Genomic DNA, 21,077 nt, shown 5'->3' with positions numbered 1-21,077 from the left:
AGCCCATTTATCCCAGCATCCTGTTCTCATGGCGGCCAACCCGATTCTCTTTATCTAATCTTATTTAACAGAATTAAATAGCACGTAGTTTAGAATTAAATAAATCTAACAGGATTTGTGTGCCACTTAATCATCAAAACCTCTAAGCCATGATCCCTAGCTAACAGGACCAATGGTCAGGGAAGATGGGAATTGTAGTCCCAAACATCTGGAGGGCCGAAGTTTGCGGATGCCTGCTCTAAGCAGTTTATGTAAGATGGACATGAAAGCCAGGTGCCTACTGGGACACCAACAAGGAGGACCCAGTTGATAGCTCAGTTGGTAGAGCATGAGACTCTTAATCTCAGAGTTGTGGGTTTGAGCCCCATGTGGGGTAAAGCAGCCCTGCACTGCAGCGGTTGTCCTACATGACCCTCGTGGTGCCTTCCACCTTTCAAGTCTATGATTCTATGGGGGGAAAGACCCGAGTACAACACCACCTCTCCCCACTTTATTCTCAGCAATGAGCATTCAGGGGTGCATTCCCTCTGGCTGTGGAGGTTGAACATAGCCAATACAGTGGCACCTTGGTTCTCAAACTTAATCCGTTCCGGAAGTCCGTTCCAAAACCAAAGCGTTCCAAAACCAAGGCGTGCTTTCCCATAGAAAGTAATGCAAAATGGATTACAAAATGGATTCCAGACTTTTGAAAACAACCCCTAAAACAGCAATTTAACATGAATCTTACTATCTAATGAGACCATTGATCCATAAAATGAAAGCAATAAATAATGTACTGCAGTCACACAATCAATCAATCAATCAATCAGTAGCTGAACTAGGTTCCACACAGTCACAAAAACAAAGAAGAAAAGAGCCGTAAAAACAAAAATGCAAAATAAATAGCAATAACAGACAGACCAAAACGGAAGTGTGGCACTCAAAACGGAAGTGTGGCACTCAAATTGGAAGAGTAACACTCAAAACAGAGCATGTTCGGCTTCTGAAAAAAGTTCACAAACTGGAACACTTACTTCCAGGTTTGCAGTGTTTGGGTTCCAAGTTGTTTGAGTACCAAGGTGTTTGAATCATAGAATCGTAGAGTTGGAAGAGACCACGAGGGCCATCTAGTCCAACCCCCTGCTGAGCAGGAAACACCATCAAAGCATTCTTGACATATGGCTGTCAAGCCTCTGCTTAAAGACCTCCAAAGAAGGAGACTCCACCACGCTGCTTGGTAGCAAATTCCACTGCCGAACAGCTCTTACTATCAGGAAGTTCTTCCTAATGTTTAGGTGGAATCTTCTTTCTTGAAGAACCAAGGTACCACTGTAATGACTAAGTAAGACCCAGTATGTTGCTAAATGATTGGCACATTGATACACTGGGAATCGCGTATGTGAAGAACCCTGCAGCCAGTTGCTGAGACCTCCACAAGCCTCTCCAGAGGGGCCCTTCTGAGCAGCGTAGGATTAACACAGGGAACTGCAGGGCCAGAAGATTACGTCACAGTGCCAGCACTACCATTAGACAGAGCGAGGCAGCTGCATTAGGTGGCAGGTGCTGGCTGGAGAGCAGCGAGCCGTTCCTCCCGATCCCTTCAGCCATTCCCCACTGTTGAAAGGCAGAACTGTGTGTGCTATATGGCCTGCCCTGAACTCCCACAGCTAGCCAGCTGCCCCTGGGTGTGGTAGAGGCAGAGGGGGGTTTAGGGCAGCTCAACTGGTTCCACCGCACTGGGCGCCAAGACGAGGTTGGCACTGCAGGGCATCGTACCGTAATTATGACATAGTGCATGCACAGAATGGAAAGCGAGAGGTGGGGGAGCACTGAATTTTGGCCTTGAGCAGGACGCTGTTGAAATTTGAAAGGGCAGTGTCCATCCCCGGTAGGGGACACTGTCCTGTCCATAGGAAAAAGGTTCAACTGGCAAGTTGGTTCACTCAATACTGAACAAGATGGACCAGTGTTTTCTGAGTCAGTGTAAGCCAGCTTCCTATGTATTTGTATAACTGTCCACAGGATGCTGGAACATCATCCCTGGAACAAAGTACAGTGGTGCCTCGCTAGACGAAATTAATTCGTTCCACGGGTCTTTTCTTATAGCGAAAAATTCGTCTAGCGAATCCCATAGGAATGCACTGATTTTTTTTTGAATTTTTTTTTGCCCATAGGAATGCATTAATTGAATTTCAATGCATTCCTATGGGAAACCGCGATTCGCTAGATGAATTTTTCGTAAAACGCATTCGTCTAGCGAGGCAACCTCCGCTCGAAAAATCCTTTCATTAAGCGGAAATTTCGTTAAGCAGGGCATTCGTTAAGCGAGGCACCACTGTAACTCTAGAAAACTTGGTGTGAGTTTGAGGCACATTTTCAAACAATGAATGAGACGAATGGGACAGCAGAGAAAATGACAAGAAACCCAGTTGCGGGGATGGCAAGGGCAAGGCACAAACTGGGACTGGGAACTTGTGACTCATAGCAGCAGGGATGGCGCTTATGGGCCAGACAATATGCTAAGGCCTTAACCAGAAATAAAACAGGCAGGTTAGTTAATGCTCAAAGTTGCATTTGTCCACTGAACAGTTGGCAGGAATGAGCAGTTAACAAGCTCAGGAGAAATCATAATAGGGACAGAACTTCCCAGGGAAGGAATTTGACCTCTAGGCAGACAGGGCAGTAAGATCCCCAGTGGTAGGCTGGAATGATAACTGCCATTATTTGTACAGTTTCCCAGGAATATCCTCTGGACTTGCTAAAGGAAAATGTTGATGTTCGAAGTCTTCAGTAATAATTCAATCAAGAGGTTTCTGGGTTTGGGGGTGAGTTTAGGATTTTGCAAGATATAGATATGGGATGTAGCAGAGCCATCAGGAATACCTAAGGAACTGGACTGGTGTGCCTCTTGGCTGGGGGCAGGGAATGAGTGGAAGATAGAGAACGTAAGAATGTAAAAAGATCCCTCATGGATCCCCAGCCATTGATAGTCTCCATGAATTTGTCTAATCTCCTTGTAAAGCTATCCAGGTTGGTGGCCACAACTATGCATTGGCAGTAGCAAATTCCATAATTTAACTATGTGTTGTGCAAAGAAATACTTACTTTTGTTTGTCCCGAAATTCAGGAGCCAAAGAAGGACAATGCATGATGAAGCACTACGGACTTGCAACACCCTCCAACTTGTCTGGTCCTTCTGTGCGGCATGAAATACGGATGTTATACTCAAATTATGGGTCATAGTTATGTCCTAATGCAGCCTTCTTCAAAGTTCTAGGTGTTTTGCCTGTCCTTTGAGGGATGAGGCTTCCGAACATTGTTTGTGATGACCATAAGAGACTCTAAGATTTTCAGATATGCTCTCAGCCTTAGAAGGTTGGGAACGATATCATGGGCGTACCCAGGATCAAAACAGGGGGGGGCAAGGGGAGGGGCCAAGGCACGGAAGGGGAGGGGCCACAAAGTGGGCGGGAATGGCGAACTCGCGCTCCGCCGGGCTGTGCCCCTCCCTAGAAGCAGGGCTGGTGGGCGGACGCGGAGCCCAGCCCAGCGGAGCGCGAGTTCAGCGTTCCCGCCCGCCGCACCGCGCTCTCTGGTTCCCCGCCGCGCTTGGCCTTGCCAGAGGGCGCGACGGAGAGCTGGAGGGAGGGCGCAGCGCGGCGGGAATGGCGAACTCGCGCTCCACCGGGCTGTGCTCCGCCTCTGCCCACCAGCCCTGCTTCTAGAGTAGGGCAGCTGCCCTAACTTGCCCCGTGGTGGGTACGCCCTTGAACGATATATCAAGCTACTCTGTGCTCTTCAGAGGAACAGCTGAGTTTAAGAGAAGTTGAATGATCTTTTCCTGTGACCAGGAAAAAAATACACGTGCAGCCAAAATAAATTTGGTAGAAAATCCTTTTTATTTATTTATTAGAGTTACAGCTCAAGCCGTATTATAGCACCAGCTACCGACCGCAGGAAAGCAAATTAAGCATTTAATTTTTTCATGTTAATAGGACTAATTGGATTAAGTATGCAAGCTGGAAATGGATGAGTGCAGGTATCTGGGCAATTAGTTCAATATTAATTGTAGCCAATAGAGAGTCAAGTGTTTTCAATCCTGCAAGAGTTATTTTGCAAGGCAAACAGCATCCTGGGTTTCTACACTTCTCTGGTGGAGGTTAAGCTCATGTTGTCATGAAAGAGTCCCTGACCACTGTGAGCCATCAGCAAATGATGAGATTTGGCTGTGTGTGTTGATTCGTCCCTAGATTGCAATCGCACAATGAGCCACAAACTGATGAAGTGTAGCAGTGCAGTGCATTGGCCAGTTGACGGTTATTACTCTGGGTCCTCCTCTCTGCACAGCCCAGATCAAATTCTTGATTGAACACAAAGATAGATAGATATTGGGTTATGTATGGAAGCCTAGAAACTGTACAGACTTTTGTGGCTTAGGAGCAAAGACAGCACAACTGGTAGCAAGCACAATGTTGCATCTGTTGAAAACTGGTGTGTGTGTATGTGTGTGTAGCAAATAAATGCACAAATTGGGAGAGACATGCAGCACAAACTTTGGGGATGGAACTGAAAGCTGCGCAAGTCGCACGCTTTTCATGTTTTGAGATTGCTGGGGGAGCCTTTGTGCTAAACTCCATCTGTGCATCTTGTTAGGATGATTGAAGCATGGAGCCCAGCCATGTCGTCGTGCTCCCAAACATTTTTAAATTTCCTCCAGAAGAAGGGCACCCTTCCAATGCAGGTTAGGCAACCAGCTAAGATGCTTAGTGTTGCTGTTGCTGCTGTTAGTATTACTTGGGATGGGATATGATGAGGGTGGATGGCCAGCTATTTTTGTTTATTAATTTGATCCAAAAATGCTTTCTTTGGGAGGGTAGAGAGTAAATTAATTCATCCATTGTTATGTGCTTGTTTATTTTGAACCTACCTCTCAGGCAGAATCAATTAGGGCTCCTGGGGCAATTACTGTTTTGCCTGATGGGGATTGTCCTGTGAGTTTTGGCAAGGTTCAGCCATGCTTTTTAATGTCTATATGAAGCCATATGGAAAGGTCTGCCAGAGATTTAGGGTAGAGTATGTGGGTTGAGCTCAGCTCTGTTTCCCCATTTCAGGGGAACCACGTGAGTGGTAAAATATCTGTGCAGGTGCCTAGAGAGGTGATAGTCTGGATAAAGGTGAATAAACTGAAGCTCAAACAAGAGGGAGATATTCAAGGTGGGGAGCCAACTGATCTGGGAACTTACAGTTCTGTGCAAGATGGGATGGGAGTCACACATCTCTTGGAGCTACAAGATTTAGGGGTATTTTCAGACCTTGCAGAGATCTTAGAATCTCGTATCCTAGTCATGGCAAAGCGTTTACACTAGTCCACCAGCTGTGGTCATTGCTAGGCGATGAAAACCTGGCCCGTGTGATTTATGCTTTGGTAACTTTTATATAAAACGTACGCAGGTGGCACTGTGGGTTAAACCACAGAGCCTAGGGCTTGCTGATCAGAAGGTCGGCGGTTCGAATCCCCACGACGGGGTGAGCTCCCGTTGCTCAGTCCCAGCTCCTGCCAACCTAGCAGTTCAAAGTGCAAGTAGATAAATAGGTACTGCTCCGGCGGGAAGGTAAACGGCGTTTCCGTGTGCTGCTCTGGTTCGCCAGAAGCAGCTTAGTCATGCTGGCCACATGACCTGGAAGCTGTACACTGGCTCCCTCGGCCAATAACACGAGATGAGCGCCACAACCCCAGAGTCGGTAACGACTGGACCTAATGGTCAGGGGTCCCCTTACCTTTACCTTTTACAGGGATCTAGCATTGCTTTTGAAGACTGTCCAGAAACTTGGAAATGAAGCAGGTGATGGGAACCCACTCTAGCGATATTAAAATAAACTGGCTCCAGAGTTGATTGTTGCTACAATTCAGACTAATAATTTTAAATGCTAACTGTTCAAGCTATGAATCGCCCTTCCCCACTCCCTCCAGAAGCTAGCGAGATGCTTCTGACTCCATTGAACTTAGTAGGATGATTCTGAATAAAGAGGTAACAGAATTCTGTGGCTCAGTTCAGACATTACACTAAACCGTAGTTTAGCATTATGAGAACAAGCCACAGCAAACATAGATTCCCCCTTTGCCTCAAACATCACCACCAGGAGGAATCTGGAAGCTTTTGCTTCCAGTTAAGGTTAACCACAGCTTGTTCTCTGAACCTGATGAACTCTGCTTAATCTTAACTAGAGTTCGTTTGAAGCGAATTCATTGCAAATGCAGGTTATGAAGCTTACTTGTTTTAAAACATCTTAGTTAGCATTAACCGTAGTTTACGGTTTGGATGAAGCACTGTGTCATAGCCAGAATCAAAAGCTTTCAGACTGTTGCTCACAGTTGTGAAGAAGTTGGAAATGGTAGGGGGGAGCACATAAGCCCCAGGCTCACAGCAGCTTGTTTTTGTCATACTAAACTACGGTGTAGCATAACGTCATAACACATTTGTGTGTCTTTCCAAGCATCACCAATTTGGGGGAAGTTGTGGGGCGGACACCGTGGTCCTCCTTCAGATTTTGGTGAACCAATGAGGGGGGACTCTAAAGACCAAAGGAGCTCACTTGGTGGATCAAGTGATAGGTGAGGCTTCCATAAATACGACACAGATTTGCTCAGCGAAGTTTGGTGACCTTCTGAACAACCAAAATACGTTGTGGTTGTGTGTGTGTGTGTGTCTGTGTGTCTGTGTGTCTGTGTGTCTGTGTGTGTGTGTGTGTTGTTATAAACATGCTTGAACTTGTGGAAAGTATCACATGAAACCCATTGTACCTTTCTAAGAGACCAAAGGAAACACGTTGTGAAGCAAAAGTAATTCCCCCACCACCACAAAATTATTAGGAATGCTTCAGAAATTCAATCATTGCCAATCCCAGTATAAACTGAACAGCTCCTGTAATTATGTGTTGATCAGAATTTTGTTATCTGCTGACTTTCAAACGTTCTGACAGAGATCTCAGCTGAAAAAATCTAGAGAACTACGTTTTAAAATGTATATGTTGAGATAAAAAGTTTAAATATAGTATTTAAATGTGCATTTTGTGCACTTTTAAATGTGCAGATTAATGCAAAAAGAGAGGGGGGGAATAGATATTTGGGGTGAAACATGCAGAAGTGATACAGACAAGAAACAGACCACTTTGTGCCTCCCTGACCATTATTTTGCCAAATGAATATTTCTCAGCAAGCTCCCAGGGAATGGTGTATGGAAAGCAGGGATGAAATAGAGTGGGGAAGCCTTATCAGTTTGCAGCTCCTGAAATTTGCTTGCAGTGCTGATGAATAATGGCAAATCTGAGTTAAGATACCATTTCAATTGAGATGACAAGTGTAATAGATGCGTCTCTAAATCTGCTCAGTGACAAGTTCTTGTGCTTCTTTCTGATCCAGTCTGCAAGGAGGAAATTGCTTTGAAAAACCTTTCTCCAGTCAAACACTGATCTATTCTGGACAGCTGGCAGGCAGTCTCACAGAAAAATAGTGAAAGTTCACTCACTTTAGGATTTACTAGCAATCTGTGACATTCCAAAAGTAGAGTTGATTAATCTGGATCAATAACCCCGGCTACTAAAAGAGAGCCCTGATAGAAAGATTGGTTGCAGTGTGTGTGTGTGTGTGTGTGTGTGTGTGTGTGTGTGTGTGTGGTGTGTCACATGTATTTGCATCTTTGGCCTGCTCTGCTCGGAGGGCTTGTGTCAGGTTATAATGCTTAAGAAAGCTAAGTAAATAAATAAATGCAATATTCATGTGGCATAAAAGGGGGGAAAGGTGCAAATATGCAAATACAGTGGTACCTCGCTAGACAAATGCCCTGCTAGACGAATTTTTCGCTAGACGAATGGGTTTTGCGATTGGAGGTTGCCTCGCAAGATGATTTCATTTTGTGAAAAATTCATCTAGCGAATCGCGGTTTCCCATAGGAATGCATTGAAATTCAATTAATGCGTTCCTATGGGCAAATAAATAAATAAATAAATTTCAATGCATTCCTATGGAATTCGCAAGACGAATTTTTCGCAAAATGAATTGACTCACAGAACGAATTAAATTCGTCTTGCGAGGCACCACTGTAAATAATAACAGAATAAGACAAGTTGCAACATGATCACAGTGCTGGTTGCAGACAAATTAAGAGTAATGATGCTCCACCGGGAAAGCCTGAGTGAATAAAAAGGTCTGCGATTCACGAGGAAAGATTGTAGGTGCTTGGTTGCGTTTTGAGAGGGACTTCCAAAGAACTGGTATCACCAGTTGGCGAAGAGTAGGGGTGGGGAAACTGAGGGCCAAATGCAGGCTTCTCTGACTAGCCCTCACGACTCTCTCAGGCGATGTCCCCTCTCTAGGCTACACCCCACGCTAACAACTACCTGTGAGGGATTGCGTCCCTCAGACTGAAAATGTCTCCCTGCCCCAATATGTAGGCATCTGGTTGGCCACTGTGAGAACAGGATGCTGGAATGAATGGACCACTGGCCTGCTCTCGCAGGCTCTTCTTACTTTCTTACCCCCATATCTCTATATTCTCTTCTCAGGCATTTTTGTTTTCATTCTGAAAACTGGATGCTTTGAGCCTAAGGCCTTTGCTCAACGGAAGGGCACAGAATTACAGCTTTCCCCAACGTGGTGCCCTCCAGATGTTTTGGACTATAACTCCCATTATCCCTTGCCATGAAGATGCTGGTGCGACTTGTAGTCCAAACATCTGGAGGACATCAGATTGGGGGAAACTGGTCTGTTTTGTGCAACACAACGCTGAACCACTTGTTCCGAAACTTGCTGCTTTAGAGGAAAGCATGAGGTGATGTAGACATTCTGGTGCCTAATGTGTGAGAGTAGGAAGATATTTGTTAATTCTTGCAGTTTGCACGTTGAAGCATGAGATTTGATTAGCCATATCTTAATGTGCATGACGGTAAACGTTATTAATGAGCGGAAAGCTGCCAGGCTGCCTTCTATATCTTCAGTGACCACTTGGCGTTATGGCTATTTATGCAGTATTATTATTATTATTATTATTATTATTATTATTATTATTATTATTATTAGGATTTATGCCCTACCCTAGTTTGCAGGATCAAGGTTTTAAAAAGCACTATACCCTTGGCATTTGCCCTCATCCTTAAGATGCATTTTTTAAAGTCTTATGTAGTTCGTGTCTTCTTACCATGTTAGAATGAAGCATAAATAGAGGATTGACTGATTGCTCTTTACTACATAAAATAAAGGAAGAACAGAAATTGCATGCGTCAACAGAAGTCCATAGGGAAGTTTGCAAAATATATTTTCACTGTATTTGCATGTTCTTGAAAACTGGGAGTAATCTAAGATTGAACCAAATAACACACACACACACACACACACACACACACACACACACACACACACATTGTCTGAATTTGGGGAAATCCCTTCAGTTTTGAAGGTGGGGAGGAACATACCCACAACAAATTGATGTCAGCAGCATGGTTACCAACTACTCCATTTTAATTGTGGATCCGGAACTTGCCGATGTGCCATTGAATCCAGCCTGCGAAACAGTGACAGTCTGGAGTCACCCTCAGTTGTTACTGAGTAGAAAATGTGATAGATGCATAAACTGTACCTTAATGATTCACTATCATTTTGCACGTTCCTGCCAACCTAGCAGTTCGAAAGCACGTCAAAATGCAAGTAGATAAATAGGAACCGCTACAGCGGGAAGGTAAACGGCGTTTCCGTGTGCTGCTCTGGTTCACCAGAAGTGGCTTTGTCATGCTGGCCACATGACCTGGAAGCTATACGCCGGCTCCCTCAGTCAATAATGCGAGATGAGCGCCGCAACCCCAGAGTCGGTCACGACTGGACCTAATGGTCAGGGGTCCCTTTACCTTTACCTTAAAGCTTTTCTAGCCTTCTGTAGGCCAGCTCAGCATATACTAAGAAAGCTAGTGGGGAGGGCAGAATTACAAGCCATACAAGACATGGGGTTGCTGCCAAAAGCAACACCCCATTCTCCCCATAAGATCCAGTTAGATGTACAGTACCTGTATCATGGCTCCATCCCTGTACCATATCATTGGCTGCCACTGGCAGAAGGCAGGGGCTGGGGTAACAGCACAGGTAAAGAACATAGGAAGAAGATAGGGAACTTACTTATACACTGGCCCAGCTGGCTCAATATTGCCTACTATGACTGGCAGGAGCTTTCTGAGGTTTTACACAGGAGTCTTTCCTATCCCTAGGAACGTGGGTGGCGCTGTGGGTTAAACCACAGAACCTAGGGCTTGCCGATCAGAAGGTCGGCGGTTCGAATCCCCGTGACGGGGTGAGCTCCCATTGCTCGGTCCCAGCTCCTGCCAACCTAGCAGTTCGAAAGCACGTCAAAGTGCAAGTAGATAAATAGGAACCGCTACGGCGGGAAGGTAAACGGCGTTTCCGTGTGCTGCTCTGGTTTGCCAGAAGCAGCTTTGTCATGCTGGCCACATGACCTGGAAGCTGTACGCCGGCTCCCTTGGCCAATAATGCGAGATGAGCGCCGCAACCCCAGAGTCGGTCACGACTGGACCTAATGGTCAGGAGTCCCCTTTACCTTTACCTTTCCTAGCCCTACCTGAAGATGCTGAGGATTGAACCTGAGACCACTGAGATACGTTCCATCAGATGTTATGAAGAGCCCAGAGGGATCGCAGGCTAGTGCTGTCATCTTGAGTAGCAGACCTGTGCCCCAGTATTGCGTGTAATTTTGCCATGGAGCGAAATTCCTAGGCAAAAGGAAAATCCCCTGCAAATAGCTGGAGTCACTATTTCCTCAACAAATCACTTCCTCCTTAATGCTTTCTTTCCTCTTTTCAAGTTGTATCCCACATGTTGATTGTCATTCATAGGAAAGTTATAACATGGGCGGGAGCTGCCAGAGCAGATCTCAGGCTACAGCTGCCCCCTGTCAGGAAGATGCGCCCCAGGCTGGTTCTTGGAGCTAGGCATACCTACCTTGCATGTTACAGGATACCATGTGGAAGAGCTTGTGATGTGTCACCTCTGCATGCAGTGGCCACATATTGTTACCATGATCATTCTCAAGATGATGGTGGCAACCTGCACTGTGAGCCACAGCATTTGTTGCGGCCACAGAGTGAGGCAACTTTTACATGGACAGCATTTCAAGTGTCTTCCACATGGATGCTGGAACATGTATCCCAGCTCTCAGGTGTTCCCTGATCTGGCCCGTGTGTGGATTGTGGCTTTTTGTCAGAAGTTGTAACCAGTCAATTTGTATCTCTCCAATGTTGTTTCCTTTCCAGTAAATCATTTAATTGTCTCCACACATGTGCCCCCTGCCCCGTATACTTCCACATGCTTCTGTTGTCTTCCTCCATGTACCCATTACTTCCTTCCTTGAATAAAGGGAATAATAATAATAATAGTAATAATAATAATAATAATTTTTATTATTTATACCCCAGCCACTCTGGGTGGCTTCCAACAAAATATAAAATGCAATGGTCTGTTAAACATTAAAAGCTTCCCTAAACAGGGCTGTCTTCAGATGTCTTCTAAAAGTCTTCTAAAATCCCCACGCTCTTGAGAAACCTTGGGATAGAGATATTGTTTACTCCTTTTGCTTGTTGGAAAACCGGGGCATGGGGCTGCAGATGAGATGAGCAGAAATGTGGTCAGAGTTTGTTTTTCTTGAGTGGCCTTTGGTGGGTGATTGTACCCTACCATCAATGGTACGAACTCTGCTGCTCAGAACCATGGCTCTAAGGAAACCATACAGAATTGTACAGTGGTACCTCTACTTACGAATGTTTCTACTTACAAACGGAGCTCCGTCCGCCATCTTGGATGCGTCCGCCATCTTTGGATGCGGTTTTCTACTTATGAATTTTTAGATAGGGTTGCTTCGACTTACGAATTTTTTCTCCCAATGCATTCCTATGGGATTCGACTTACAAATTTTTCCAACTTACAAATGTGCGTTCAGAACTCATTAAATTCATAAGTAGAGGTACCACTGTACTTGTTTCTGTAGGGGAACGAACGGAGGGGCAAGCCCACGTAAGAGACTGCAGTGCCTAGCTGTTTCATAAATGCCAAGGAGCAGAGAGCAGGAGCAACCCTTAAGAACTGGGAAGGGGAAAGCCTGGGAAGACGGGAAAATAGTGGACAATTTGCTTCGATAACTTGGGAGCTGCTGCATCAAAGCCTTTATCTTGTGTAATGACTTTGCTGCAGCCGAGAGAATGAAGATGGGTAACCCTTATTTATCTGCTTATATAATGAGTAATGTTTTAAAGATAGATGATTTTGAGACTGATGGTAAATTTGGACCTCTTTAATTTTAGTGCACAGCCTCAATATGGAGTCTAGCCGAGGTACTGTAGACCATTTACCATTTTACTACTACACCTATTTGTCTAGAATTATGTATAGAAAGTTGTTAATTTGTTTGAATATTTTTTATTGTCCCCCAAAAAATGTTTCCTGGATTATACCTGCAGAAACCTGTCATGTGTCTAAACAGTTAAAATATCATCAGCTGATCGGTTGTATCAGAAAAATACAAATTAGCATAATCTCTTAGTAAATAATTTTAATATTCAAATTGGATGATAGTACTAAGCTATGCCATTTATTCCTGCATGAATATTGTCCTCCCTGGTGCTGAGGACTTTAATGTTTGCAATAAATAAAATGCAGTGTATGATGTTAAAATGCATTGATAGAATTTAATCAGACAATGTCATAGTAGCTTTTGAGTTCAAGCAAACATTGCTTCCCTCTGTGGTCCAGTGTGGGCATAATACTGCAAACCATAGTTTACAAATGGAGAGCCAGTCTCAGCAATGCAATCGCCTCTCCCACTTTCCAGGGGGGGAAATCCACTCCTCCCTTCCATTTCCTTGTTTTACCTTAACCACTGCTTAGTGCCATGGTATGGGAGCCCCTCTTTTGACCAGAATTTGAAACCAGGGTTTGAAATAAGTTTTTCAAACCCTGGTCAAAAAAGACACCTGGTTAAGCTTGGCCATGGTTGGTGGGTTGGTTGGTTATTTATTTATTTATTTATTCATTCATTCATTCATTTATAGTAGTGTTTATACACTGCCAACTCGTGTAAAATGTCAAGCCACTCCAGTGGACCAAAGAGGGAGGGCACATACCTGACACTGGCTCTGATATGCAAGCTATGGTTTGCAAGGTGGCAGAACTGCATTTGCACCAGACCATTATGTTGTCCAATTAAAATGTTAATGCCTTCTTGACTTGATATTCTTTCCAGGTAGATGCAAACCGAAACAAAAGTAAAACCAGCAATGTTTTAGATTCACATATTGCTTTCCATAAAACAGTCTGTTTGACTGTAAAATATATTCTTCGTTTTGCTAGTTGACCACAGGGGCAAGAATATTGAAACTTTTTTAAAAAAACAGTCTGGGTTTCCTGTAACTTTCATGCCTCAGGTCTATAATGAAAATGTGCTTCAGCCTTTGTGTATTTAGATTTGCTTCATTTGGAAACCTGTTAAGTTGTAGCAGTAGTAATAATGATGATGATGATGTTTGGATGAAATTGAGTGGAACATGCTGTTGTTTTTTTTCAAAACAAAACAAAAACCCAAGTTTCCAAACAATGCCAGGCTAAAAAAAGCTTTAAAAAAATCAATGTACTTTTAAAGTCATTAGATATTACAAGCAAAATGAGGATAAGCTATGATAGTTAAACTTTTAGTATGTCTCAGTATTGCTGTGAAATCATCTTGAATCTGCACTATTTTGCATCCCCTTTTTGTGGGAGGCACCTTTGGAGAATGTAAGAACAAATGCAAATTTCAGGTGACATTTTTATTCGCTAGAACTAAGGCAGACGTGTAAATAAGTTCGCAGACTTTTACTGGCCTGCAAAATCTTTTACTAGGCTGCTGGCAGATTCTGCCCTCTTGCAGCAACCCACTGCATTTCTATGCTGGGAACAGAGGAAGGGGCGGAATGCAAAATCTATTTCACCGGCTTGCTCACTTGCCTCCATGAAATCCCATACACTCGCCTGCATGCAATTTCTTCTATCCTGTGTCTACCAGATTACTGCTTAAATACAAGGCTAAGTGAAAAGTGAAAACTAGCTGAGCAGCATTAAAATCAATCTCCACTATTGACCGAATTTGGTACAAAGAGGACAAATTGTTTCACACCATTCAGCTGTTGTCTTTTCCTCCATCTAGGTCATGAGCATGATACCCTTTCATGGCACATGTTTCCAAGCATGGAGCGCAATGTTCACATTCAGTGTCTTATTCCAAGGCATCAAAGTTGCACCAATCCTCTTTGCTTCTGAAGAAAGTTATCTCTGTTTGAGGTGGGGGTGGGCGGTTAATTCAGTTAATTCACACAGTGCCTCCTTCAAATGTTTGGTGCACTGATCTCCTCTGAAAGTGAAATTTGCAACAAGCAGTTGTTAGATAGCCATTGAGTCCATGCACACCCAATGCAACTGCCTAACAGTGGGAGTCTAGATGTTTGCAATGTCAGTCATAGGTGGGTTATCAGTTGTCACATGAAAGCATAGCTGTCACGTTTTCCCTTTTCTCGCGAGGAAGCCTATTCCGCATAAGGGAATTTCCCTTTAAAAATGGGAGAACTTGACAGCTATGCATGAAAGCTGGCGACTGAGCATGTGAAAATGTTCTTTGTTAGGAGTTAGGAATGAAGCCACGCTATATTCTGAAGTTGGTCCTCATTAGACCTCCCAGAACTTTTCTAGCATTCACACAGCAACAAACTTCAGTCTCTGCACAACATCTATGTAACCTTGTCCCTGAAAATGACATTATACCATCAGGATGTCTGAAGTCAAATCATTTAGCCAGCCAAGAGATGTAGAATAGGTAGATCATTAACATTTATCTAGGGTTCTAGAATTGCAGTATTTCCTTCAAAGGTAGCACATTGAATGTATCCACACAAATTGCTGGAAAATAAATGCTTTGATAAACAGCCACATTAATGGGGGTCACGTGAAATCCACTCACACCTTGAAAAGATGTGTTTAGTGATCAAGGCGTTGTGCTGGCGAGCTCTTCCCAGCCATGCTCCCTGCTGGCCTCTATGCAAGGGAGAATGCTGGGCCAGTCAGGATCCCTCTTTGTGTGGAGGAAACCTAACCACATGCATCAGGATACCCAAGGGAAGGGGGAGAAATTCAGTTTGTTTTGGATTTCCAAAGTGATATGCTTTGCCTACAAAGCTTAGACACCTTTCCCCCATTTTGTGATGCCGGTCTCCAACCAAATTGCGTGTACAGACATATGTGCATTTTAAAATAACATATGTTAGTGGAAGGCATTATACATTGAAGAAAACCACCTGCAAGAATGTGTGCATCGGGCAAAATCGGGAGGAGTTGGCGCTGAAACGCTGGCAAACTTTCATGCGGGGTTTGTTAAAAAACCAGCAAACTGATGCGGAAATGTGGAGAACTAAACTTGAGACTGGGGAATATGAAAAACAGAGAGAAACCAAAGGACACAGGGTTGCCCATGTCTAGTACAAATGTAGGACCCTTTGCGCTTTCAGCCCATTTGTATATGCCCCCCCCCACTGTTTTAACGCTGTTCAGCGTCCTTTCATTTTCCTGCCTTCTGCTTCTCAATACCATTTTTCCCTTCTTTTTTTGTCCTCACCATCTTCGGCTTCATTTCACCTACACAAAGGGTGGGCAACCTTTGGTCTTGGCAACAGCAGGCACCCCCAGGCCCAGTTCTGAAGCCTTCTTGGCAAGTGACTAGTTCAAGCCACTGGAAAGAGTTGATCTGCTCCTCTCCTAGCAGAAGGAAAGAAGGAATGATAAAAGGGATGCCACAGAAAAAGAGAGAGATGCGTGCAGCAGAAAAAGAGAGACCCAATTTGGGCTCTGGCCCCGCCTACTACCAGCATGTGAACCCAGACAGAATGCAGCCCTCAAGGGGGACTGGTTGGAGAGAAACAAAAGGTTCTCCACCCCTGACCTGTACAGTGGTACCTCTGGTTACGTACTTTATTCATTCTGGAGGTCCGTTCTTAACCTGAGGTACCACTTTACCTAATGGGGCCTCCCTCTGCCGCCACGCCACCAGCGAGCGATTTCTGTACTCATCCTGAGGTAAAGGTCTTCATCCGAGGCACTACCTCCGGCTTAGCAGAGTCTGTAACCTGAATTGTTTGTAACCCGCGGTGTTTGTAACCCGAGGTACCACTGTACTGCCATTTAACACAATTGTCTTTCGCAGCCCATATGGTTTTGTTTCTACACGTTTGTGAAATCATCTCATCAGACGCAGTGCCCTGATGTCGTCAGTAGTATCATAATACCATATATATAAAAAATAAATTAAAATGGCAGCATGGGAAGTGGAGGCCAAGGAAGCGTGAGCCAAGAGTTAGTGGCAAGACGAATAGCATCAAAGCAAAACCCTGTAAATGAAAGGCTCTTTCGGAAATATGTGCCAAATTAGGTATATTCAATGCAGTCCGTTTGTTTGATCATACTTGCCACCGTGCAGCTAGTCAGATTGATAAAGTGCCGTGGAGTTCAGAGAATCATTTTATCCGGTCACCTAGGCTAGCAAGCATTCTATTTTTTTCCTGGAATTATGGCTGTCATTTTCTATTCATGATGAGGAAACAGCAAAACTCTTTGTTTCAACCTGCTCCCATCTTCGCATACACATGTGCACACTTGAGCAAAGGCGATGGCCAGGATCAGACCAATGAGCTTTTAAGGTCGTCTATTGTTTTTGGTAAGCATTTACAAGCAGTGTTTTATTTTGGAGTGAGTAAAAATCTCATCCACACAAAGATGCTACACTTGCAGAGTTGACTGACAACAGTTTGGGAATTATTTAAAGGAATGCAACTTATGCCTCTTCCTCAGTCCCACGCACCCTGTATAATCTTAGAAAGTGTAGTCAACTTGAAACTTTCGTAGCGGCGACGTGCTGCTTGCAAAAGCAGCAGCCACAGACCCGAGCCCCCCCCTCCCCGCTAGTACTTTAAGCTATAAACCCACCACATCTACACTGTATTTTTTTTTTGCTATGTCGTCGGTCAATGCTTAATTCAGCTTAATTCGGTTACTAAACCATGTGTTCGTCCATGAAGCAAGCAGTCTTCTCACCATGGCTTTAAACAAATAACGTCTAAGTTCCCGGCCATCTTAAATAAATGACCGGCAAGGAGTAGGGGAGACATCTAAAAGACCATCATTGGTTTTCAAGCCCTGCTGCTTAGAAGGGTGAGGGGGAAACACCCCCAATGCGTTGTTTGTTGTTTTTCTCACCCAAAGTCAGTCCCCTCCTTCCTCTCTCTCTCTCTCTTTCCTTTCCTCCCTCTTCTCCCCACCCTGCCAATCTATGGTCAGATCAGTGAGCCAGCACTCTGCTGAGCCAAATAAATTAGAGAAGTGGTTTTTCTTTTCTTTTTTCGGTTTGGTTTATTTTTTTTTAATTTTATGTACTACGGAGAACAGTGTCGTCTTGTGGCCGTTCTCGTAGACTGTGTTGGTTTAACAAGCGTCCAACCCTTCTGTCTTGTTGTTTTTTTGTCTTTCCTGCCCCCTGCCCCCTTGTTCCCACAGGCTGTGCATTTGTTACGTTTTCGACAAGGGCAATGGCACAGAATGCAATCAAAGCCATGCACCAGTCTCAGACCATGGAGGTACAGTACTGTATCATCTGCCCTTTCTTTGTTTTTTCTTTGTGCAAATGATTGAGAATGTAAAGCCATGCTCTCCCGGAGAAGATCAGACGCATGACAATCACAGACTTAAAACTTCTGCTGGCTCCCTCCGCTCTTTTGTTTCCCCATCTCTCTGACATTTACTTCCCTTAATTGTCTGAGAATGTAGGGTGATCTCTTTGCTGCTATTTCACAATATGGTGGCATTCAACAGAAAATAATGTGTAGTTCATTGAAATACCACTTTGCCCATCTGGCAAGGTACGTATACATTTAACACCACTGGATTTTCCTTTATATGTAGATATTATTTTAAACAATCCATGCTCCAGCCATAAATTTGTACTGGCCAAGTGGCATGGAAAAGGGCAGGGTTTGGCTTCCCCTCCCCCCTGCATACAAGCATCTATTACTGCAGCTACCCAATGAAAATTCGAATTATGTCAGAAAACAACAAATTACTAGTCTCTCGGGAGAGAGCGCAAATATCTGCTCCATCTTTGGCTTGCCCTGAAAGTGTTTACTTGCCTAAATAAAGGTGTGTTCCCCACCCCCAAACCCCAGTCTGTGATTTATGTCATGGTCTTTCAGAATTTTGCACAAAAGAGCCTCACCAATCAACGATGTCTTATTCTGGATCTTCTAATTTAATCATTTGAGAATGCATGTTATATTGTATTATGTATACTGTATCTGTGTATTGATTATCTCCTCCTAAAAAGCATTTTGGTGTAATGTGCACTTGTTTCTGGCTCTCTCTTTTTGTATTCTCTTTTCTTTTCAAATGAGGATTGTTCAGTTTCCTTGAATAATATCCCCCCCCTTTGCAATGCTCTACTCTCCCAAAGCATGCTGGGTACTAAAATGAATCCCAACAGTGTGTCTGTGTCATTGAACTGCTTTGTATAATGAGCAAAGAAAAATATAAAAGTGCATGGAAATGTCACTGTCTTCTGTATTCTCCAGAAATATTGATATTGGCATTGCAAAGCTATTGTCTTTCCGATCTCTCCTGACTTTAGTTGAGATTATTTTGATATTTTATAATCAATGTGTTTTTCTTTCCAGTGCTATCCATTTTTAAGGCATTGAGAGTCTACATCTTTAGATGTGACTCCTGCCACAGAAAGGAGCCCTATTGTCTTCACTATTAAATGGCATTTAAATAGAAATATGTTTCTGTGCACACACATTGATATAAAAAACCCAGGAACTTTTTAAAAAAGAAACCTCTTTGGGTTCAATGAGACACCCTCCCTCTTTTTCCGTGTCCTAAATCTTGTCATGTTAGCAATACACATTTTATTACATACTCCCTCGAGAGAAAAGGGGAGGGGTATATTGGCCTAATTTAACGAGGCTCCTGAACCCAACCTGGTTTGAGAAGATTTGAAAAAGGAATGTATTAGAACCTCAGAAGCATGGAAGTTTATTTATTGATATTAATTTATATACCGCTTATGTGCCTAAGTGGCTTTTAAGTTACCTGTAACCACCCAGGATCAAAGCACAACAGACTTCCACAAAGCACAATGTCCCCTCTTCTCCTCTTCCCTGCAGAGTCCCATCCACCCTCAAAGTCTGCATACAACCCCTAATTCTTAGAGCAACATTTGCCATCCTGGCTTCCTTTAGACACTTTGGATTACAACTCCTTTCAGCCCTAGACAGCACCTGTGACTGAGCATGATAGGAGCTATCATCCAGAAAATCTGGGGAGCGCTAGCTTCATACCCCACAAGCGTCTCGAGGAAAAGGGACGTCCCGTTTTTTATTGCGAGAGAATAGTTGTCATATTGGTTGCTGTGATTTTTCGCAATTTCACAGTGTGATCCCCCCCCCTAAAAAAAAACATGCTTTTCTCAGGGCTCTAATCTTGTGTGGCACCTCAAAATGCACATTTTGGGTGTTGTGCCTACCAAAAGCATTGGGGGGGGGGGGCATGGCACGAAATTGTACAAGATAATCAAAACGGCCACCATGCTCTTGCCCTAAAAAACAGGAATATGTCTGAGAAGGTGGCACCCCATATTTTGGCTTCAAAGTGTTGGAGGGTGAGCAGGTTGGTGAAGGCCATTTCAGAACCAAGGGGGAAACTGGGCCAAAACATAATGTGAATGGGATGGGGTGCCATTTTTAACGTGGCCTTTTAAAGACCTGGTGTGTTCTTATGAATTTCATCTATGTCTGAAGACAGATTTTTAAAGTAATGTTCCAGTTGTCAATTCTCCTTTTGCTTTTTCACTATCTTCAGACATGGGCGGAACTCCTGAGAGTATACCAATGTCTTCTGAAAGAAAGCTCAGGAATGGTTTTCCATGTACTGATGAAAGGAAAAGCACAAAGGCTGGATTTGACAGAGAGGAAGAATGAATGGGATGGAGGCAAACAAAAACTGTAAAATTATAAAATGGGGAAATACCTGCTCATCTTAAGATTGTGAATAGGATGGCAGGGACGGGGGGAGAGTATATTGGTTTAGGTCAATATACTATTATGTTTCCCCTTCCTTGGTTATTAATGTCAACACTATTATGGTAAAAGAGTTGACTTTCAATAGCTAATATTAAATCTGGACACTCAACCAGAAAGTATAATGCTGCTGGCACTTTGATTTCATGTTTAATGCAAAGAGAATTCTTTTCAAATGGAAGATTATATATTATGCAATCAGGTTTGAACTGAAATAGTGATGTTATTTTCTGTCCCTGATTTCATTATTTTCACTTCTTCAGTACACTCCACAACGTATTTTTCAGTGCAAACACGAAATCCAAAATGATGAGAATGAAAATGTTCATAGGAATAAGTTTCCCCAAATGTTAATGGCTTCTTAGATTGCTATTTAATTCCCTATGCATATATATGTGATAGACAGATATATATGTGAAGTTATGCTCAATTATTTCATTAGTCGAAGGCAACTAATTTAATTTTTTTTATCATGGAACAAATTAATTATGGCAATAACAATTATTTTCCAATACGAAGCCACTATGCTATGTATGATTTCAATCTTTGTGATGTTTGTGCTCTTGAAATTCTGCCCTGATGAAATATAAAGCAAACTGGGGGGGGGGGGGTCGGATTATAGATTCACAGAATGCTGCAATATTGTTTTATACAATTCACTGCCAGTTAGCATTCATAAATACAATATTGGCTGTCATGTGGAGCTCAGAGCTGAAAGACTGTAGACTTGAACTGCTATCTCATATTCCTGTCCTTGAAATTTATTTCTGCTTCGTTTGAAAGAGATTTTAAGAGTTCTTATTCATTCATCTGTGTATTGGGAGCACGCAGTAAACTGCTTGTATCTCCTACAAAATCTGACATGAAACAGAATCCAAATTTGCCATGTTGCCTATTCTATCATT

At 43.4% G+C, this 21,077-nt stretch overlaps 1 protein-coding gene across 11 annotated transcripts in view; it reads left to right on the top strand.

The window, feature by feature from the left end:
* Window positions 1-21,077, top strand: part of CELF2 (CUGBP Elav-like family member 2) — a 494,364-nt gene that overhangs the window by 417,806 nt on the left and 55,481 nt on the right. For 6 of the 11 annotated variants that reach the window (XM_060279201.1, XM_060279204.1, XM_060279203.1 and 3 more), the window contains 2 exons: window positions 12,334-12,363; window positions 17,600-17,679. In XM_060279201.1, the coding sequence (XP_060135184.1) occupies window positions 12,334-12,363; window positions 17,600-17,679 (110 nt within the window). The remainder of the gene's footprint in view (window positions 1-12,333; window positions 12,364-17,599; window positions 17,680-21,077) is intronic. The other 5 variants (XM_060279206.1, XM_060279205.1, XM_060279207.1 and 2 more) reach the window with 1 other exon arrangement.

The sequence above is a fragment of the Zootoca vivipara genome, chromosome 10 (genome assembly GCF_963506605.1).
Source record: "Zootoca vivipara chromosome 10, rZooViv1.1, whole genome shotgun sequence".
Lineage (NCBI taxonomy): Eukaryota > Metazoa > Chordata > Lepidosauria > Squamata > Lacertidae > Zootoca > Zootoca vivipara.
Note: the sequence above shows the minus strand (reverse complement) of the source record. Positions and strands in the feature narration are given on the sequence as shown.